Source organism: Carettochelys insculpta, chromosome 16, assembly GCF_033958435.1.
Source record: "Carettochelys insculpta isolate YL-2023 chromosome 16, ASM3395843v1, whole genome shotgun sequence".
NCBI lineage: Eukaryota > Metazoa > Chordata > Testudines > Carettochelyidae > Carettochelys > Carettochelys insculpta.
In genome coordinates, this window is record NC_134152.1 from 34,915,632 (window position 1) to 34,939,167 (window position 23,536).

Here is a 23,536-nt window from a genome sequence, read left to right on the forward strand (position 1 = left end):
AATTGTCTGCAGACCTTAGCGTTTGTCTCAGTCTTTTGACTAGTGAAGCTTTCCTCAATTTGGGATATTGCGATCCTAATCAGAGACTTTTAACCATACTTCAAAGCAGACTCTCTTAATCTGCATACCTTCAGGCTGGCATGGCTGATTGCATGGTTTCCTGCTAACAGACTCATCCCTGGCCAGGTGTCTTTGCTGCTGTGGCCGACTGATTCCTTTTAGTCTTCATCGCTGAGGCCAAGAAATTTAATCCCAACATGACTGCCAGTCATGGAACAGACCTGCTGATTTGGAAATGTCACACTGTGGTGGCCGGGAAATATCAATGCAAGGCAACCACTGATACCTGCTTATTGCCCTGCCAACCTCTAACCTAAGGTAGAGCAGACCTGTCATTAGTATATCCGTCTGCATTTAAGCCTGTCAGCTTCCTTCCCCTTCCTTTCTTTTGTTTCCCTAATTACTCTGATTGCATCAACATATCCAGCCTAGGTCCTCTCTTTGGTTCTTAGGCATCACAAATTGTCTGCTTGGTCTGCTTTAATATGGACCTGATGGCAAGAGGCAGAAGTACTCTGTCATGTACTCTGTCCTCCTCAGCGTAGGTACTGGAACTAGGAGCTTGGTGAAGCATGGGGGTTCCTGTCGCACCCCTGGATTGGAGTAGCTTCCATTATCTACAGAATTTACATGTTGAGTCAGTGCCTTTCAGCACCTGCCATATAAAAATGTTCATTTCAGAGAGAAGTGCACATAGTCCCCTTTGTGGCTGTCGATAAAAGAATGTGATCAGACATCAGGTACACTGAGTGAGGTTCCTGCACCTTTTCTATGGTTTAGGATGGTGCTGTGAGTCAGACACACCTGCATTGGTTGGCTCACCCTTTGTGTGTGGGTAACCCAGAGGCACTGAGACCATTGAGAAGGAAGAGTAAAGTCTGCTCTACTGCCTTAGCTGAGAGACACCTCGCTTTTGCAAAAACCAAGGAGTACTTAAAGACTAACAAATGTATTTGTTAGATAATGAGCTTTCCCAGATAAGATGCACTTTTTCAGATCTTTTGGTTTTTAGTTTATGCAGTAGAGCTACATGGCTTTAGCCCTTAAAGTCACAGGTTCAGTCCCATCAGCCAATGACCTGGATCTGTTGGCTTGACATGTATTACCATAGCTCCTCAGGTTCCTCGTGAACCTGTAACATGCTGAATGTTGTCAGCTCCGCAGGAGGATCAAATGCAGGAAGAGCTCCTCGGTTTGGTCTCAAATATTAAGTGTTTCTGTTTCTTTGACAAATTGCACGCTTTTATCTATCCATTCAGGCATCCATCACAATGGTATCTTCTGCCAGCTTATCTGTCACATTTCAAATGGCGTGTCACATTCCAGTGAGATTTGTACGTCAAATTATTTTAAACAAACAGAAATGGAAAGTGTCTGTTGCCTAGAAACTACTTTTCTGAGCACTTTGGCATTTGCTGTGTTCTCTTAAGTCTCCTAACGGAAATAGGGTGGCTTGGAAAAGAAGTTATACATTGAAATCTGAAGTCCTCTGGCACCTTATAGACTAACAGATATTTTGGAGCATCAGCTTTCATGGGCAAAGATCCACTTCAGGTGCATGAGTGTGTGTGTGGGGGTGGGGGGTTTCAATAGAGAGTCTAAAGAGGGAGTCTCAGTCAAAGGGAGGGCCAGAGTTGACAAGGTCTGTTCAGTCATGGAGGATGTGGTCCATTAGCACCATGTAGAGTTGTGAACATCAAGAGAGGAGAAATCAAGTCAGTTCAGTCAGGGAGGATGTGGCCCATTATCAGCAGCTAACGTGGAGGTGTGACCATCAAGAACAGAGAAACTGCTTTTGTAATTGGAGGAATTTTGTAGTGGAGCAGTTTCTCTGCTCTTGATGGTCACACCTTTACGTTAGCTGCTGATAATGGACCACATCATCCCTGAGTGAACAGATATTGTCAACTCTGGCCCTCCCCTTGGTTGAGACTCCCTCTTTAAACCCTCCACTGGAACCTCCCCACTCATGCATCTGAAGAAGTTGGTCTTTGCCCACAAAAGCTTATGCTCCAAAATATCTGTTAGTCTATAAGTTGCCACAGGACTTCTTGTAGTTTTTAAACATACAGACTAACTCGGCTACCCCTCTGATAACTGAAATCTGAATTTCCCCCTAATAACATGTGGCTCACTCCTTATGGCTTAATGGTAGCATGACCTATTGTGATATTATCTTAAAGTGCAAAACAAAAGAAACTTTCTTTTTTTCTTACAGGGGTTGATTAAAATCCGAGGTGATCGCTGCTGGAAAGAGTTGACCTGTATGGATTATCATTATGAGGTGAGCATTCAGAATGGCACTAGTTGCCTGTCTATTTTTCCTGTGCCTTTTTTCTCTTTTTCCAGCTAGGTTCCACTTGTTTCCTCATCCCTTGCCCACAGTGACTATCCAAGGAGCTCCTAGTAGCTTTAGCAATATTCCTAAGCCGTGCCACTTTTTCCAGCCAATAAATCCCTTGAGACCTTTTCCTCCTAGCCCCCTCTCACGCTGTGAGTCAGGGCTAAAATCATGAGGCTCAGCTAAGCTGTTCCCTGTGGGAAACTAGTGCAAGAAGAGATGTTGACCTTAATGGTTTGGGCCTGCTTTGGGCAGGGGACTGGACCTGATGACCTCGTGTGGTGTCTTCCAGCCCTAGAATTCTATGATTCTGTATCCATTTAAGTCCTCTCTTTCAATTTCTGACTTTTATGAGGCTTTTCTGTTTTTCATGAAAACTTTCTTTAAAGGTATACTCACAATATTATCTTCATGCAACATGGTGAAGGTTTGGCAAGCCTTTGTAATAAATGAGCCAAAGGTTTGTTATATATGGAAGGACCATTCAATGAACCAGCTCCCAGCCTAGGCTTGGGAAGAGCCAGATGCAATCCTATCATATAATTAATACTGACACACCAAAGCAGTGCTAGGATTTGAAACTTTGAAGTCTACATCAGGTAGCTAGAAGGTCAGCTGGTTTGCTTCTTTTTTAATATTCCAGGGTAGCTCTTATCACATTAATCCAGGGCTAAGACTTCAGAAATGGCTAACGGCTGTTGATGTTTCAGGGTTTGGATATTTAGGTGGTGACTTCTTACATGGCTTGATTTTCAGAAGATGAATGTTTTCTGTTTACTCTTCCAAAACAGAGATATATTTGAGTAGGTAGTAAGCCCTCCTGTGACACCTTAGAGACTAACAAATTTATTAGGTCATGAGCTTTCATGGGTAAAACCTACTTCATCATCTTTTACACATGAAAGCTTGTGAGCTAATAAATGTCTTAGTCTTTAAGGTGCCACATGACTGCTTGTTATTTGTGAAGCTACAGACTCACACAGCTACCCCTCTGAGGCTGTTTGAGCAGGAATCAGGCATGGAGACAAAGTGCAATCAACTATGTTGAGCATGAATCATTAAGTTCTCACTCTGTAGACTCTTGCCTTGACTTGTGAAATCCATCTCAGTGATTTGTTTTCACTTTGGTCGTAAACAGCAGTTTGTATTCTGGGTCCAGGCATAATCACCATATGGTTTGCAAGGTGATGTGGCAATGCCATCCTGCATTTTTGTGGTCAAGGTTTGGCTTCTGCATTTGATGCGGGCCTGGGATTAGAAAAGGAGATACCTGTGACAGAAGCCAGCCCCATAACCTTGGGCGGCGTGCTCAAGGGAGCTGCAGGGGCAGCATTCCTTTCTCCTTTGTAGCTAATAAATCTGATGGTTCATTTTTGAATCTGTGTTAGTTCCATTGTTTATAATACGTTTTTTCTATCTGCTTAGCTGTGGAGCACATTGCACCTGTTAGCTCTGCTTTGCAGTGGTTCCCATTTGTTTTCCTGTTGTCATTTCTGTTGTTGGCTTTGCCTCCTGCCTTCTAGATGATTTTAGAGATCCACATCTTTGCACTTTAATCCAATAATTGATCTCAGAAGGGCTACTGAGTCTGACAACTGGGTGGATCTTTTCAGTGGACTGTCATCTTTGGAAATCGTGTTCTCTTCCATTGAAGATCTGGTAGAACCTGAGATGTCTAACTTTCAGAATGTGTTGAAAGATGAGTGTATGCCTTCAGCTTTTTCTGGAAGGGTGAGATTAATAGGAGGAATAATGAATTGGGACATGATTTCAGTATCTTCCCTCTACCCCTCACTCCTGCTATTTAAGACAAAGGGACACCACACAGTAAGAGGCATCCATCAACTCAGGGATCAGGGCCTTACCCTGCAGAGTATGAAAAATAAAAATATTTAGAAGTTTAGAAGTTTGTGAAACCTTTAACTTTTTTTGCTCATGTAAGTTAGTTAAAAGTAGCTTAATTTCTTTGTCATGGTTTTTGTAGGAGTTAGTAAAAAATATAGAATTTGCTGTCTTTGGTTTTTAAAATAAATACCGACAAGAAGTAAAGTAGGGGAGTTTCTTTGAAAGGCTCTTTTGCACATGCGTAGCTCCTGGATGCATTATATATTTACAGCTATTCCTCTGTTGGCATTAAATGAATTCAGAAACTTGTATTTCCCGAACATATATTCCATCAGTATATCTAGAGTACAGATTTCGAACATGAAGACCCTTGAATACTAGAATTTTTAATCATAACACAAAGGCAGGTAAAATATCCCTAGCTGCCTACTTCATTTTGGATTAATAGCTGGCATACCCTTGTGTCCTGTATGCTTTCCTACACCTGGGAATAGTCAAAGGAAAGCCAACCCAGCTCCCTCAGGTGACCCTAACGTACCACAACCATCCAGCAGAATGCTCCGATTTTTTGAAATCAAAACCAGAATCAGCTTTGTAGCCCAGAAAGTTAATTAAAACCACTCCTGTCATATCCATAATGCAGGATCCTAGTCCTGCCAAAGTCATCAGGGACAGAGACACAAAAAGGTGACGTTATCAATATCAGTTATTTAATCAGCAGCAGCAACTGCAAAGGAAGGAAGAGAAAGCGGCTAAACCTTGGCAGTGGCCGATAAAACACCAAAATACACCTGTTGATTAAGCTAGATACGCACGCGGGCCTTGTTATATATGGGGTAGAAATTGCTCGACAAAACACTCCCAGGCAGTCAGCACTGACTGAAGAGAACACACTCTATTTATTGTTTCCTGTGTGTTCCGTGTTTTGGATGAGGTGGGAAGGCACAGCCCCCATTGTTGTGGGTTATGAAAGCTTTAAGGCACGTTACTCCTCCGATTGAAAAAAGAAAAGGGAGGAAAGCATAGGCAGTTCCAGCTTAGGCAAAATCTCTGGTTGGTTAGTTCATCACAGGCACATTTACAGAGGTGTTGTAGGTGTCATGTACTGTATGTCATGCTGGGTACATGTCTGTGTGGGGGGGAAAAAAGAACAGAAAAGTTCCCATCAGATGCAAGACTCTTCTTCCTCTGAGTGGTTCCATAGCTGAGATCTTCCACATCTACCTTTCTCCCTAGCTTTCACCCTGGATATCTGCCAACAGGTAAGATCAAAAGAAAGACCTTGTCCCTCTCACTTAGTTGACTAAGTCTTTTCATGTCTACCTATCAGCTGCTACCCTGAACAACACTCTGGTTACTAGTTGCCTTAGTCTGCAGTGGAGTCTAACCAGGAAGGAGCTGTTTAGTGACCCGTAACAGAGGAAAGTAAATCAGAATCCATCTAAGCAATGGGAGGAAAAGAGGAGGAGAAACAGGCTGCAGCTAAAGATGTCTCTGAAAGGCAAGAAATTATTCAGGAGACTGCTTGTAATTAGAATGATAGAACTGGGTAATGGACCAACTTTCAAATGGATGCTGGCCAGATGTAGTCTGCCGTGATGCATGTTGACCATCTCAGCTCTCATATTCCAAGCCGATGCTTCAATCCAAAATCTACATGTGCTGCCTTGCCAAGAGAATTAATGAAAACACATGGCCCCCGTCCCTTGCATATTGAGCATACAGTGTACTATTTATTTGTAGTAGAACCAGCAGCCACGCTTGTGGAAAATAACATTTCCACTTTTGTCGGAAATCATGTATAAAATAACATGTTGTTATGGCTTCGGTAATTAAACAGAGAACGTATTTTTTACCCCCTTTGCCGCCTTGGGGCTTAACCGAAGACTTTATCAAGATCTGTTCTTCAACGTAAAGCCCTTTGTTTGGGAGGCTTATGACCCTAACATTTGTGTAATTTAGAGAGGGAAATGGCAGAATGCATAGTTTATACAGACATAGCATTTTCCAGCCTTCGTTTATTATTACATCATCTCATGAGAAGATAGGGTTGGAGTAGATTTGCTCACACAGGTGTAGAAGATGATGTAAGAGGACACTAGTAAAGTTTTACAGTTTAGACCTCTACTTGATTTCTCTTGCAGCTGTCGCATGGGTGCCAAGAATCCTAAAGTCTAATCCCAGCTCTTGCAGTGAGTCACTGCGTCACCTAGAGCTAGTGGTTTAACCACATCTTGCCTTGGTTTCTCCATTTGCAGAAGGGTAGGGAATTGTCTTCTGAAGGTGGAGTTGTGACTGGTTATGCCAAAGGGGAATTATGATGATTAATTAGTTAATGAATTAATTAAAAAAGACCCTTTTGCTACTTTTTAAATTGCTTACTTTTGAATCACATTCAGTTAAACATATTTACTGTGCACAATGTGAATGGCAACAGCTTCTGAGTTTATTACTGTTTGACTTTATTTTTGATTAACTACCTATCTACTGTGTACACCAGTGACCATCAGCCTTTCCCGGGTAGAGTGTTGAAATTTGACCGTTTGACCTGTATGTACGGTCCGAGTGCCAGTGATACTTTTTAAAGTCGCTCATGTCCTATTTACAGCATCTTCTTGAATGAATCAATAAAGATGCAGAGCTTTAGTGCTGAGGCAGAGCACTCTGACAGAGCTCAGACATGGGGTAGTTTCCCCTCTGCTCTGGTCCCTTTGTTTTGCTTAGGAGCAGTGGCTGGCACCATTCAGCAGGTGGTGGTCGTGGGCGGGGACCCCACTGAGTGCACATTGCTGGCTCCTGTGTCCTGCAGCCTCTGGGGAAGGGCAGGCAGAGGAGGGAGAGGGGCATTGGTGCTGTGTGCTGAGCTTGGGTCTATTCCTGGGGACTTATGCCACCTGGCACAGCTCAGAGCAGCCTTCCAGACTGCTCTAACCTATACTGGCACAGAGGCTCAAATAGAGAGTCAGGGAGCTGTAACCAGCTCCCTGACTGGTCCATTCCTGTCCCCTGCTTCACGAGACTGACACTCAGGAAAGCAGAGGAAATGAACCATTGTCAGCTAATTTTGTGTGCACAACTCAACTGGCCTAACATGGTGCCTTTACATGCACTGCCAGGGTGAATCTATGCAGTGTCCATATCTGAAATCTCCATTCAAAGATGCAGCTGTCCAAACTGTGCTCTTGTTTGGTGGAACACCTTGTAGCCATATGTCCTGGAACGTGAAAGGTTTGAGTGGCACTGAGGGGGTGGGAAGGAGATTTACATATGTACACTCAAATCTAGTCCAAACAGAGCCTGTATGTTTGGTTTCCAGCATTAGCCTCAGTGGAATAAGATAATGAGGCAATCTTAGAAATGGGAAAGTCCTATTTGATCTCACTTATCCTGTCTCTTGCTGTCCAGTGCAAGATGTTTCCCTTTAGTCTGTCCTCCAGTGCGGAGCGTTGTGGTGATTGTCAGTGCATTGTTGTGTTTTGATTTACTGGAATTGACATAGGAAGATGACTTGTAAAATTGCCTGCTTTAAAAGTTAAGGTTTTTATTAAGTGTAACCATCCCCCTCCGTCTGGTGTGTAACAGTCGTATCAAGTCCACCAGGTGACACACATGATACTTGACACTTGACTTACAGAAATGAACTGATAGTGTCGGAAGCTGCAATGCACTGCCAGTATGGGCAGCCAAGGCGAGTGAGTGAGCCAGGTGAGGGGCCTTCCTTTGTCTCAATGGGTATCAAGATTCAAATCAGTCATGTGCACTAACCCTCAGAATAACATTAAATACATTAATATGTGGCATGCTGAGTGTTTCAAACCAAGTAGAAATGCTTTAATTGTTCATATAGAGCTGTAATTAAATGTCACAGAATAATACAAAGAAACATTTACACTTACTGTACAATATCCAACTCCATGCCCTCACCTCCTCCCCCAAGTGAATCTTGTTCCTGCCTCCATCTCTCTCTGCACTTCCAGAGTGCCATAAACCAACTGATTCATGCCCTGTCCTTGCTCCTCCCCTTTGTAGTAAGGAAAGGTTATATACATATACATAAGATATACATATATGACAAGGGAAACTGAGGCACTGAGCTTTTAAGAGACTAGCCTAAGGACACAGAAAGGCTGTGACCAAAGAATCCTGAGATCCTTTTCTTTTTCCAGAAGACTGTTTCTCCAGTATAGGTTGAACCTCTCTAGTCTGGCACTCTCAGGACCTGACTGGTGCCAAATGACAGAATTTGCTGGACCCTGGGATCTTAGAAGACATTTAGGGGTATATTACAAGTAAATCACATCACAGAACACTGAGAGCTGGGATTGGTGGCTTTAAACAAACTTTCTGGGACCCTGGGAAGTTTGTCCACACCCATGATAAATGGTCATCTAGCTAACTAAAATCATGCCAGATTAGGGGTTTTGCCAGATAAGAACATTCCAGATTAAAGAAGTTCAACCTGTTTGGCATTTTGCTGTCATCTGATCACTTGTAAATGTTGCGCATGTCTTGATTATGTTCTAAACAGGAAACACAAGCAACATTTAGTTTTAAGAAGTCTACAGATTCACATTAACTTTGCCAAATAGGTATTGGAAAAGAAATAATTGAGTCACATGTTTGGCCTTGTGAGTTTGACAGTGCCCTGGGAAAAGTATTGTTGTTCCTTACCATAGATACTGCACAGAACATGAGGTCACTTCTTCCAATTTCTATGAATTGTTGCTAATTATTCCATAACCATTTTTCTTAAACAGATCCCATCCATCAGCACTTTAACCTTTTGCATACAGCAGATTTCCACTTCACAGTGTCCTTTGTTCCTAATTAGGTGCTTGCTGACTGATAGCCATGTTAATAAAAATGGAGAAGGAGGCTTGCTGGTTAGTTCCAGTTTGTTTCCTTAACTGCCCCTTTATTTCTTTTTTCTGCTAGAGGAATTGTCATTAGACTTTTTGTCTACCTTTTACAAACATTTCATGAATTAGGAAGTAATTAAACTCATTACCGAGCCCTTAATTTTGGAGGGACCGAAAATTATCTGCCTGTGTCATCCTTAGTGACTTGGAGTAGGTAAGAGTTTAATCAGCTCTATACTGATGGGAACTCAGATGTCTCCGAGTCTTCCATAAGGTAGGAGTCAGACTCCAATCCTGTATTCTCTCTAGCTTTTAACACCCAAGGGCAGAATAAATTTTGTTAGGTGCACCAAGCCATCTGGGGATGTGCATCACCAATATAAACACATGCTGTCCACTGTGGGTGGCTGTAGGCACTCTGTCAGCTGGGTAGCACCTGAATCTCTGATGGGCAGTCACCCAGGGACTCAGTTTACAGGGAACACTGCTCCAATCCAAAGCATCTTTTTGATGAGGAGATGGAGCAGAGTGAAAAAAAGAGGAGAATTTAAAAGACATTTTCGAGCATAGTGCTTGGCAGGGTGTAAATGGGAGGGCTGCATCTTCCCCAGCCAAATGATGTTTTTCCAGGAAGGAGGACTGTTCAAAGAGATGGACTTTTCCTGACCAAGAACTAGCCAGCCTAAAGAGGAGAGCTTTAAATGCATTCAGGGAGGGTGGGTGGCAAGAGCCCACAGGCAAGCAACCCAAAAGAAGACCTTAACAGAGAGTTAGATGGGGGACAGAGGCATGGAAAGTTGCAGTAGGGCCATAGGAGCTACAAGAGAGAAATCAGTGGGGAAATCTGCTGAAGGTCTTCGATGTCATAGCACAAATGCAAGGCGCATTGGAAATAAACAGGAAGAACTGGAAGTATTAGCACCAAAGCAAAATTGTGACTTAAGGGTCTCAGAGCTCAGTGAGTTAAACCTCATGGCTGAGATGTTGATACACAGATCTATAGCTTATTTAGGCAGGAAAATAAGGGAGTTGGTGTCATGTTACGCATCAAGCGTGTGTGTGTGTATACACACAATTTTGCTTTGGTACTAATATATATATACACACACACGCTTGATGTGTAAGATAACACCATCTCACACACACACACACACACACACACACACACACGTTCTAAGGTTCAGAAGGAGCTTACGGGAAGACCAGTTGACAATATCTCATGGTAAGGATGAAAAGGTAATATCATGTGAGTATCCTACAATAGACTATCAAATCAGGACAAAAAGTTGGATGAGGCATTTCTAGGGCAAGTAACAGAAATGTTCACAATATAGGAGCAGGAAACAATGGAGAACTTCAACCACCCAGACATCTGGTAGAAGGATAATACAACAAAGCACAAAATATCCTGTAAGTTCTTGAAATGTAGTGCAGACAACTTTTGTTTTGGAATATAGAGGAAATAAATAGGTGGGCAGCTATTTTACACTTGATTATGACCAACAAGGAGGAATTAGTTGTGAATCTGAATGTGGAAGACAGTTTAGGAAAAAATGATTGAGTTCATGATTCTAAGGAAAAGCTGGCATGGGAGCAGCAGAATGAGGACAGTGGATTTCAAAAAAGCAGACTTCAGCAAACTCAAGAGAAATGTTAGGTAAGGTCCCCTGGGAAGAAAAATCTAAAGGATTTCAGGTAAGTTTCCAGTTTCTCCAGAAGACAATATTAAGGACCCAACTGCAAATTATCCTGAAGCAGAGGAAAGATAGGAAGAAAAGTATGAGGCCAATGTGGCACATCAAGGGCTCTTTGATGATCTGAAAAATCTAAAAGGAATACTACAAAAATGATATGTTGGATGAAATGTCAAAGAGGAGTACAAAAGTAGAGTGCAAGCATCTAGGGACAAAATTAGAAAGGCTAAGGCACAAAGTAAGTTGTGAAGGGACATTAAAGGAAATAAGAAAAGGTTCTTTAAGTATGTCAGGAGCAAGAGAAGGATGAAAGAAAGTGTAGTTGCTAGAAGCAGGAAGCTTAATAACAAGTGATCTGTGAAGATGAGAAGTTCAATGTCTATTTTGATTCACTCTTCATTACAAAGGTAAATGGTGACTGGATGCTCAGCACAATTAACAAGAGGGCAGGAATGCAAGCCAAAGTAGGGAAAGATCATGTTAAAGAATATGTAGCTCTATTCAGTGTTTTCATGTACAAGTTAGATAATGGAGTGGGGAGGGAGTTTCTACATTTGCAGGTAACATCAAGTTGAGAGCTCTTTGGAGGATGGGACTAGAATACAAAATGCCTTGACAAACTAAATAATTGATCTGAAATCAATAAGATGAAATTAATAAAGACAAGTGCAAAGTACCACACTTAGGCATCTGATTTTTTTCCCTCTATCTACAAAATGAGGAATAATTGGCCAAGTAGCAGTACCGCTAAAAATATTCTGAGGGTTATAGAGACTCACTAACTGAATTATTGAGGTTAACTGGTAAGCATGAGGCTTACCTGTATGCTTAACTGATCCTTGCCCACAAACTGTGGCAGCGGCCAGGCATGCTGGGCTGGAGCAGCCCCAATGGCAGCAGGGCAGGTGGGTTGAATGGTGGGACCCTGTGGCTGCAGCAGACCAGGCGGTGGGCACTAAATTAAAATGGTTAACTGTTTAAATGCTGTCGTTTAATTGGAAAGCTGTTTTAACATCCCTAAAATAAATGAGTCAGCAAGGTGGTACAATTGCAAAAAAGTCCCAAAACTAATAGTCTGAAACTTATTAACAGGAGTGTTGTTTCTGAAGAGGTCATTCTCCTGCTTGACTTGGCACTGGGGAGGCCTCAATTCAAGTACAGGTTGAACCTGTCTAATCCGGAACTCTCTCGTCCAGCAACATCCATAATCTCACATGATATTAGTTAGCTGGAGGTCCACTTATCATGGGTGTGGTCCCAAAAAGTTTGTCGCCAGATGCCTGTCGTGGCTCTCGATGTTCTGTTATTTGTATCTAATTTACCCCTCAATGTCTTCTAGTAGCCCAGTCGGATGTGGAAGTGTTGGTAATGCTTCTAGAAAATATTGACCTCCTATTGTCTGGCAAATCCTCTTGCCTGGCATTGGTCAGGTCCCAAGGGTTCCGGATTAAAGAGGTTCAACCTGTACTATGTCCTTTCTTAAAGTGTGACACCCAGATGTGAACAAATTGGAGAGAGTCCGGGGCAAACAACAAAAATAATAATAAGTTTAGAAAGACCTGACCAGTGAGGAGAGGTTAAAAATAAACCTGGGCATGTTTAGTCTTGAGAAAAAGAGGGGGCAGGGGTGGAAGGGACTCGATAAGTCTTCAGATAGTTAAGGCCCATTATCAAGAGGACCCTGAGAAGTTGTTTTCTGTGTTCACTGGAGGTATGACAAGAAGCTGAAGCAAGGAGAGTGAAGTTAGATATTAGGAAAATCTTTCCAGCTATAATAGTAGTTAAGATATGGAATAGACTTTCAATGGAGGTTGTGGAACCCCATCACAGCTGGTCTATGAACAGGCTGGGTAAACTCCTGTCTGGGATGGTCTAGCTTTACTTGCTCCTGCCTCGGTATAGGGGCTGGACTTGATAACCTCTCTGGGTCCCTTCCAGCCAAACATCTCTATGCTTTGAAGGAATCTGGAAGAATTTTAATATATTAAAAATATTTATGTAGTCCTGTAGATTTACACACATGTAACTCAACAGACTTTTCTATTCTGAAGACAAAGTTCAGTCCAAATAGGAGAGATGCATAAATTAAGAAATTATCAAAGCTAATAAACAACATTCTCAAGTTCTCATTTCAGTTGAAGAATCATGCTTTGGAAGAAAATGTCTTTCTCTGGGTGCCAGATTAATTTGAGCAAAGTTTTCTGAGAATAACTTATTCCAGCTAGAGAGCCAGACTTTCAGCTTTGGCTAGATATAACGCTGAAAACAAACAAGAACCCCTATAACTTTTCCTAAAACGTGCATCTCAATATCTATTTGTTGCCACCTTCCTTGGTTATGGCTAGGAAAGAAGTATTTTTCTTAATAGACTGGTTTCCTAGCTCTTCACAGGCAGAATCTGCTATCACATGTCCCTTTGCTGACACAGGTGTTATCAAAACCTGTAGGAAATGGGGAAAATATTAGTTAGAAATCCCTGATAAAATATCAATAGCCCATTATTAGTCAATCCCTCTCATGTCCCCAGCACTCTGCGAGACAATGGCATTAAAATGGGTTGACTGAAAATAACTCATATGCGATCTCTGTGTTTCTTTAGGGTCAGAGTTCGGTGAAATAATGCAATGCATGACAGTGAAGAGGATGGTGGAGACTGTAGCTAATTGTAAGGGAAAGAATTAGTTCAAGGAATGAACATCAGATCAAATGAAAGATATAAAGACCAGCAGATGCTGAAATTTGTGGCTGAGGAAGCATGCACCTAAATGAAGAGGCATAGGAAACTCGATGCAGTGTACATTTGAGATACTGAATTTGTGACGTGGTCACGTGAAGGAGAGCAAATCAAAACGTGTCACTCCCTTTCAGTTCCAACTGAGCACATGGATTGAGATGGCTGTAACTGGGTGTTAAAAGGTCAGGGCTGCTTCAGAAGCAAAATTCAGGAACAGACAGATTCCTAGTTAATGTTAAAATTGGGCAACCAGGAAAATGTGATGGTCCGATGATTATACAGGATCCAGAGCCAAACCAAGGCTACTGTTGTGAGGCTTTTTGGTCCCAATTTATTGCTATCTAACTCAAGGGATGCCAAACCAAAAGGTATTTGTTATTCTTTGAAATCATCACCATGGCTCACATCTCACTGCAGTTGAAGCACAGGCTGTGTGTGTAGATTTTCCAAGGAAACAACACCGTGACAATTTTAGCAAAAATTCGAGGTGATCTTTATAGTGGTGGGAAAAAAATGTGCATTGTCTAAAGATGGTTGTGGAAGGCTGTGGCTATATAAAACAAATCTGGAAATGCCTTCTTAAAGAGACAGTATGCAGAATGAAGGAAAAATAGCTTGGATGGGACAGTGTTTGCCCTTAGGCAGGGCTGGTTTTTGGTAGCAATCTGAATTAGGGTGGGGAACCTCTTTTCTATCAATGACCACTGACCCATAGAAAGAAATCAATTGCTGGCCACACACAGCCCCCCAGGGTGGTGTGGAGGCTCGAGTCATCTTCTAGGCTCTGGAGTGGAGCCAGGAAGGAGGGGCTCAGGATACAGGAGGGGGTCTGGGATGGAACAGAGATTTGGCGTACAGGAGAGGGGAGGGCTCCAGCCAGCAAAGCAAACTTTGTGTAGGGGCTGGAGATTACAGGTTTGGGGTACAGGAGGGTGTTGCAAACCTGGGGGCAAAGGATTTGGCTACAGGAGGAGGTTTGTGGCTGGGGTGCAGGTGTGGGGTCTGGGAGGGAGTTAGGGTGTAGGTGGGGTTGTGAACTGGGGAGGAGGTTGGGATGCAGGAGGGGATTTGGGAAGCAGGCTCCAGCCAGGCAGCATTTAACACAGGCAGCTCCCGCTTAGTGGGGCTAAGGCAGGCTCCCTTCCTGACCTAGTTCTGCACAGCTCTGTGCAGTTCAGCTTGTCTGCATCTGCGGGTTCCAGTGGTCGCTGTTCCCAGCCTATGGGAGATGTGGTGGTGGCCCAGGGGTGAGAGGAGTGGGGTGGGTGGTAGTGTATGGAGCTTCCCTGATTACCACTGCACCCACAGAACTCAGGGACAGACTCAGATCTTCACAAGTCAGATGAAGCAGTGGGCCTGAAGTGGCCTGTTCTCCACCCCGATCTTAATAATATAGATTTTTAAAAGGTGGAATGAGATTTTGAAGGCATCATCCCAACACAGCAGTCCCTCCCAAGACAAACCTGCCTAAAAACGTAATATACAATCAAGCAATTGCATGTGGCAGGCCCAGATAATCTCTCATTTTACATTGTTATTAATTCATTTTTGGGTTGTCTCCTTCCCAGGCCTCAGTTTAGGAAAGCACTTAACTTTGTGCTTACTCCGTGTCTGCTCAAGATCTATTGACTTCAGTAGGACTTCAGCATGTGCTTTAGCATTACCCTGGATAGGGATGTTTTCCTGAAGGCCTTTAGAGGGTTACTCAGAGGAGCAGAGTGATGATCTACCATTTGATGTGAAGGATGTTGTACCTCAGGCCTCTGTTTCTGAGTTGTCTGTAGCTTGTGACTCGAAGACTTCTTAATGTGTTTACTCACTTAAAAATGAAATGGCAGCAGAAGATTAGTCTGCCAGGCTTTCTTCCAGTTTGAAGAAATTGTTTATAAATCCAAGTTATACAAAGTAGAAGGGGATGTTTAGGACTAAGAATTCATGACACTACAAGTTGGCTGAGATCTTTGATGCATGTCTTTGGCCTGGATTTAGGAGAGCATTGCTCTGCGTTGAAGTAAATAAGGCTTAATTATAGACTAAAAGTTAAGCACATGCTTCAGTTCTTTTCTGATTCAAGGCATTGAAAGGCAAAAGAAAGAAAGCTAACAGAAAGAAGTGAAGAGTGAGGAAAGGTTTGTACAGGTTGAACCTCTCTAGTCCAGAACACTGTGGTCTGGCAGCATCTGTGGTCCGGCATGATTTTAATTAGCTGGATGACCACTTATCATGGGTGTGGCCAAGTTTCTCACAGTCCCATAAAGTTTCTTTACAGCCACCAGTCCTGGCTCTCAGTGTTTTATTCTGTCATTTAGGTGTAATTTACCCTTGAATGTCTCCTAAGAGCCCAGTGATCAGTGGAATTGTTGCTAATGCTTTTAGACAATATTGACCTTCTGTGGTTCGGCAAATTCTCGGGTTCAGCACTGGTCAGGTCTCGTGGGTGGCCTGGTCCCTCAGCTGAATTTATATATTAACTTAAACCTCAGTTGTAACAGAAAAATAGCTGTGTTAGTCTCTGACCTCTGTTTGTTTTGTTAAACCTCAATTGTTTTAATGTGACTTTTGTCTGAGATTTATGTGTCGTGCTTGGTGAAGGCACCTGTAGTTAAGGTTGCCTGACACTTTTCATTGGAAACCCCTGGTTCCAGTTGATTCCATTTCTTTCCAGCAAAAATAAACTAAAATGGGGAAACTAGTGAAACTTTGGTGTGATGGTCCCACAGGGAACTTCCTGTACAGGTCTTTTGAGGTTTGCAGCGTAGAAAGGGATTAGTCTCCCTCTGCTGCAGAGATCAGAAGTGTAACTGTCAGTCATGCAGTATAAATGCATTGGTAATATGCCAATACCATTTTCAGTAGTAACACAACTCCTCTTCCAGGATTCTTTTCTGTTTTCTTAAGGATTTGTTTTAAGTCTTGTGAAAGCTTCCTGTACAATGATTGCATTTCATCTTTTCATTACACTCTCCTTCTGTCTCAGGCTGGCTTATAGACCACCCAGGACCCTCATCACTTGCCTTGATTATTTTTTCTCCTCTTCCCCCGACCTCTTCTATCTTTTTCACTACTAATCAGGTTAATCCTTACAACCCACTTCACCGCCACTTAATCAGCTCTCCACCCTGACTCTTTAAGTGGGTTTTATCGTGTTGGCCAGCTTGTTAAACAGGCGCAAAAAAAAACCAGAGAACCCATCTCATCTTTGTCCCTACCAGAGACTGTGGAAATAAGATACAGCTCGTGAAATGTTCATGGGCCTGGGAGGTTTGTCCTTTTTGCAGATGGAAGGAAGAGTGTTCAAAAAATTATATAAATTGTAGTTTTATACGTCAGTTAATGGTGTATATTGAGGAACATGCAGAGAAGGGAGTAAAGATGACACATTTCAGTGCTGTCAACAAGACAGAAATGGGGAAATAGAGAAATAGGTGAAGAAAAATATAAACTCTGGCCAGCTGCTACAGCAGGTGTCTGGATATCCATGTTAATGTCACAGAGGGATAACTGTGCTGGTCTCTATAGCTATGTTTACACAGCAAAGTTATTCCAAAATAACTTTGTGAGCATCTACAGAATGCAACTGCTATTTTGAAATTGTGGATAGTTTATTCTGAATTTGGTAACCTTCATTCTATGAGGAATAGTGCCGAATCTGAAATAGATATTTCGGAATAGGAGCTGTGTTGACAAGGAAGAGGGTCTATTTCAAAATAAACTGTTCTAGAATAGTGTATTCAGAAATAATTCTATGGAGTAGACATGGTATTTTGGATTAGAGCCTCTGAAAGCAGTGCTTTCAGGAGCTATAATCCAAATAGGCTCTATTGTGTGTAGACACACTATTTTGGAATATGTTTTGCTTATACCAGGTCTTTCCTGTAGTGTAAATGCCTTATTCAGGAATAGAAAAATATTCTGTCCCATGAAAGCTCATCACCTAATTAATTATTTTGTTAGTCTTTAAAGTGCTACTGAACTTCTTTTTTGTTTTGATAGAATATAGACTAACACAGCTACCTCTCTCTTATTACTCTGCAATAGCTTATTTTGGAGCAACTCCAGAATAAGCTATTTCAGAATAACTTTGCTGTATAGACATATCCTATCTGTAAAAACAAGGAGGAGTTTTGTCACGCCTCAGAGTCAGAACTCAACTGAAAAGGGAAACAGCTGAACTGGAGTTCATTTGCTAATTCAAAACTGTGGGATTAGGCCCCAGTAAGGATCTTATTTGATTAACACTCCTCATATGCAAATTCTTCTCGATGAAAAGTTAAGCTGTGTTCATGTCTAAGGACTCCTACAGGACTCTTCATTGCTCCTCCCCCACATGGACATTCACAGCTCCCCATCAGTTACGTTGAATGGCCACAGTCACTCTGTCTGATCATTCTGATTTACAATGGAGAATGATTTCTTCCTTTTGCAATAATTTTCTTACATGTAGACCTGCCTTTTTTCTTCCACTCCAGTCCATCTGATGAAGTGGGCTTTACCCATGAAAGCATATGCCCTAATAAATCCATTAGTCTCTTAGGTGCTGCGAGAGTCCTCAATGTTGTCCATAGTAATGAATAAGTTAATTGTTTGAATTTCTATTGGTTCTACTTGTTGAGCAGGATTTTTTCCTTGTGGAATGAAGTATTCTTACATAATACGGATGTAAAATCTAGTTTTGGGTAACTTCTCTGTGTTGACTATAAAGTGAAACAAATTCAGATCAACCAGGAATGGTATTATTTTTTCATATTCCTTTCTCCCTTTGAGATTTACTGGTGACAGTACTCCATAAACTTGTGAAAAAACATAAAACATGGTCTATGTCTTATCCCTTTTGGAGGCAGGTGCATGTACACCAGTTTAGTTAGAATACTGTAGTTACAACCATGCAAATCTCTGGACAAACTCTCTTATTTCTGTTTGTGCGGCTTCCTTCAGTTGACTTAAACCCATTCCTAATATATTTACATCAGAATAGACCTAGTTTAAACTGAGAGTCTAGACAGCTTTTAGGACTGAATGTAACTAGTAGTAAGCATCCTTCAGTCTGCATAGACTATGGATCGCGCCCTTTATAGTTTCAATTGAGGACTTCATTTACAGAGTCTACTGTGACTATGAAGACCCACATGAAAGTGACAGTCCTTGCTGCATCTCTTGCAGATGTGATGGGTGTCTGGCAAGTCCTTAGTGTGCTTTCTGTGCGCTCTCTTCTCCTCTGCTAGCTGTCTGATCCTCATCTCGCCCTTCTGAAGGCCCTTGTGTAACCTCTGCCTCCATCTGCTGCGGTCGTCTGCTAGTTCTTCCCAGTTGTCCAGCTTGATGTCTACCTCTCTGAGGTCTCTCTTGCAGACATCTTTGTAGCGCAACTGAGGGCGTCCGGGAGGTCTTTTGCCAGAGGCTAGCTCACCATACAGGATGTCTTTTGGAATCCTTCCATCATTCATCCTGTGGACGTGGCCAAGCCAGCGGAGCCGACGCTGCCTGAGGAGGGTGTGCATGGTTGGGATTCCAGCTTGCTCGAGAACGACGGTGTTGGTCACTCTGTCCTTCCATGATATTCCAAGGATGCACCTGAGGCAGCGCAAGTGGAAAACTTTCAGCCTCTTTTCCTGGCAGGCATACAGGGTCCAAGTCTCGCTGCCATAAAGGAGGGTGCTGAGGATGCAGGCTCTGTAGACTTGCATTTTGGTGTGAGTGTACAGCTTGTTGTTATTCCACACTGTTTTGCTGAGTCTGGACAGAGTTGTGGCCACTTTTCCGATCCTCCTATTTAGCTCAGTGTCCAATGACAGGGTGTCAAACATGAGCAGCAGTGGCCTGAAATCTGCTTTAGATGAGCACTAGGATTAAAAATTCATTGATGCATGGACTGTCTTTGTTATGTAGCTGTAGCCTGGCAAAATGGTACCGTGGCCTCTGGATGCTACTACAACAGAAATGGTAGTATACAACTTACTCTATTTTTTATATTTCATATACAGGCAGAACCACTCTAGTCTGGCACCCTTGGAACCTAACCGGTGCCGAACCAGAGAAATTGCCAGACCACAGGAGGTCAGTATTGTCCAGCAGCATTACAACATGTCCACTGCTTAAGGGGACCATGGAAAACTTGGGTACACACATGTTAAGGGATCGTCCAGCTAACTGAAATCATGCTGGACTATGGATGTTGCCAGATGAGAGAAAGCTGGACTAGAGAGGCTCAACCTGTATTAGATACAAATTCTTATGTGTCTGTCTAGTTCATAACAAATCTATTAGTTATCTGTTGTTAGCCTCTCAAGTGCCACAGGACAGCTTGTTGTTTTTGAAGTTAGACTAATATGGCTACCCTTCCTAGACTTCATATGCTTGAGTAGACTGTGGCCCACCATATGGACCACACATCTGTACTAACCCCAACCCTCCACTGACTATGGAACCCTCCTTTGTAATGTTACGTCTGAAACTCAGGCGCTGATTCAGGAAGCTGCTCCAAGCAGACACAAGGGGTCTTCACACATAAGAGCTGGGAGCACTGTAGCATAGATTGTAAGCTCTTCTAGGCAGGGACTCTGCCTCTGTAGGAGACCGCCTTCTAGCTCTGCTTGGAGGACATGGCAAGCCAAAAATCTGCTACGGAGGAAATGCAAACAGTGAGCAATGCATAAGCAATTAATCCAATGCCCACTCCGTGTTCTGATCATAGTGACATCCAGGTTAAAAGAGGTACGTATTTCTCGCCAAGTTTAAGCACTACATCAGCTCAAGCTATGAAAATCCAGTTTGACACATTCCTGGAGGAGAAGCGGGAAACAGGATCAGTGCAAACAACCATGTGAGCAGGAGGGGTTTAAATAAATACCCAGAAGAGGCGGTCAGATAAGAGGAGGGTGCAAGGGGCAGGAGAGAGCAAAGTGATAGATGGGTAAGAGGTCTCATGAGGTTGAGAGCCCAGCCAATGGGAGACAGCCTGCCTTCCTGGACAGAGGTGGAAAAAGCACCCAAAAAGTAAGTGCAGCTGCTTTCACTTCTGGATTCTGGATACTTGAGTACAATCAAGATGTGATGTGTGTGTCTGTGTGTGTGTGCACATGTGTGTGCTGTTTTACCCAAGTAGTTTTCCAGGTGGACACGGGTGACTTGTTCTTAAGTAACCCCCCACCCCAACATCAGCACATTTACTCCAGTAACTTTTTGAGTACTTTTTCTACCTCTTTTCCTGGACTCAGATCATTCACAAAAGACTCACAAGGGAAGGGAGAGATGGAAAAATATGCTCATTTGTTGTTCTGTATGAGCTGTACCTTTCTGGTTTTGACATGATTAACTAGCAAAGAGCTTAAAGGTGTAAAACTGTGTAAAGTGGGTGAACTTCAGTACATAAGTGTGCGTTGACCAGAGGTGGAGGAAGTACCCAAAAAGCTGCTTGAGTAAAAGTACACCTGTTGAGGGAGAATGTACTTAAGTAGAAGTCTCCAGTGTCCTTCTGGAAAGCTACCTGAGTAAAAGCACACACAGGCATGCAGAAACACACACACATCTCATCTTTATTGTACTCAAGCACCCAGAATTCAAAGCAGCTGGACTTTTACTCGTGTAACTTTTTGGGTACTTTCCCCACCTCTGGTGTTGACTTTTCCAGCTGGTGCGTGCTCCTAAGAGGGGTTGCACCATAAACCAGAAGTTTCACATCTTTTGGGATGTGGTTCTGGGGGAGAGTAGGTTTAAGTAACTGGGTAGTGAGTGGGTCAGTGGTGGTCCTGGGGACCTATGACAGCTGGGCTGAGAGAAGCCCAATTTCCCAGATGAAGCAGGTGACAAGTCAAGGCCCAGGAAATAAGCCAGAGAGAATCCAGTGTTAGTACTTGCTAAGCTGCAGAATTTTAACATACCCCAGTGTTCCAGAGTGTAAAACACCCTTCCACTCCCAGCACTCTTAGTGGGTAGCTAGGATCCAAGTCACCTTTGTACCTTTTCAGGGGAGTGAAGTCTACTTTAACATGTTGGTAAATAAATAAAACTGTGGTGAGCAAATCTTTGCTCTGCTGTAACAACTTTGCTGTGTGTGTTAGACCTGTTACAAACCATGCAGTATTGACTTTCCAGGTTTGCTTTGTGTCAAGATAATTTATCAGGCACTTAAAAGGTGCCTCAGAAGGCCGGGTTACCAAAGTGGGAGCTGGGTTGGCTGCCTGTATGATCTTGGCTGCTTTTTGTACAAGTGCTACAATTTGCATTCCTGTCTCAGGTTGTTCATTCAAAAGTAAATGCCTCATAGAGGAGGACAAAATGGTTAAAGTGGAGGGGTGCAAAGGTTGGATAATGAGATTTTTACTGTCTGTCCTGGGTCCTGATCCTGAAGAGATTTCAGTATGTGCTTTACCTCAGTGTTTCTCAATCTTTTTTTTAGTAAGTACTCCTAAAAAAATGTGCATTTTTATATCAGCATCCCTCAATGCAGTATCCCAGCCTTGCTTCAATTTATTTATTTATTTATGTAGGAACAGAATGAATTCACCACTTTGGAAGTTATTGCCATTTTACTGTAAAGATACAAATGTCTGAAGTGCTTATGTTGCTCGTTCTATGGCATTGATGCTGCGGAGATGAAAAGGGATTGGATGATTCAGCAGATAGAAAAATCCCCTTTCAGAGACCATGTTCCTCTTTCATTATCCCAGACTGTTGTGCCCATACTCATGCTGAATAGGATTTTATTATGCTATAGGTAATCCCACTGAAGGGAAAATGGCCAGGTTTGGGTTATGGGTATCGTGCTAACCTGTTAAATTTAATTTAAGAGTTCTGTTGACTTCAGTGGGGGCATGAGTAGAAGCATAGTAATTTTCATAGTATGTTCCTTATACCAGAATGTCACTGTATCCCAGTGCTTTTAATAAGTGGGTTTTGCATGCAGTATATGGTTTAGCAAATTTTCCTTATACTGTATCCTCTAATGAGTGCATATTTAAGAGTGAGCAAGACAGAGACTCTTAGTAAATGCACTTTTCTACCGTAAGGTGATTTTGATCATGTAGAAGTGTCAGGGCCCTTTATCAAAAGCATTTCTTAAATCTTTATGAAATGATCTTTTTACAGTCTACTTTTCATCACCTTTTATTGCAGCTGTAGTGTGTCATCTAAAATGCCTTTAAAATTCTGACAAGCTCTTATTAAGACATTCTGTTTCCCAGGAAAAGCCTATTAACTATGCCACAGTGCAATAATACCTACAGGCTTACAAGGGTAACTATACCAATTATTTATCACCTTGTGCACGATTTAATTTTTATACATTTTCCCCCTTCCCCCTCCAGCATTCCCTTCGTGTCCAAAGGATCTGTCTCTTTTTGTCCGTAATTGTCAGAGCCAAGAACCACCCTTCTGTGTGCTGCTCTGCCAGATTCCTTGGCCAGTCAAATAGAGTTTTTTGCCCTTTGACCTACCAGTTGTGCTAGAGAAACTCCTCCATTCCTGCACTGTTCACAAGAAGGAATACAGAGTGATAGCCCCTCATTGTTTTGTTGCATCAAATTAGTCTTCTCCAAGGGAGCCTCAAACTGTACATCAGCCATAATCTAAAGAGAAGAGCATATATTGGAAATGATAATCATTCCAATTCCTGTGCTTGGAAGACTGCTGGGATGCCAAAGGGATCTTCAAGCCCTTAACATTGTCCTTACTCATGTGAAAAAAGATGTGCAAAATTATTACTGAAATAGATACGGAAATATCTGCAACTTAATACATCAGCTGTAAAACTCTGTGTGTAACTATAGTGAGCGTGTGGGCTTTAGCTGCCCTTAAAATATTTGACATCTATCATATCAGCCTTTCAAAGGAAAAGGAATTATGCACCTGACCTCCTATTATAGCATAAGCAGTTGATAAAATTATTTGTAGAATAGTAGTATATGCCCCTGCTTTGAATATCAAATGTTATTTTGGCCAGGGCATATGAAAACCATGTGAACATTATATCTTTGTCTTTAAATATTAATGAATTTATTTGTTTAGT

General features: G+C 42.3%; 1 protein-coding gene across 2 annotated transcripts in view; it reads left to right on the plus strand.

The window, feature by feature from the left end:
• Positions 1–23,536, plus strand: part of LMF1 (lipase maturation factor 1) — a 359,674-nt gene that overhangs the window by 144,227 nt on the left and 191,911 nt on the right. For both annotated transcript variants that reach the window (XM_075010688.1, XM_075010687.1), the window contains one exon: positions 2,279–2,344. In XM_075010688.1, coding sequence (XP_074866789.1) covers positions 2,279–2,344 — 66 coding nt within the window. The remainder of the gene's footprint in view (positions 1–2,278; positions 2,345–23,536) is intronic.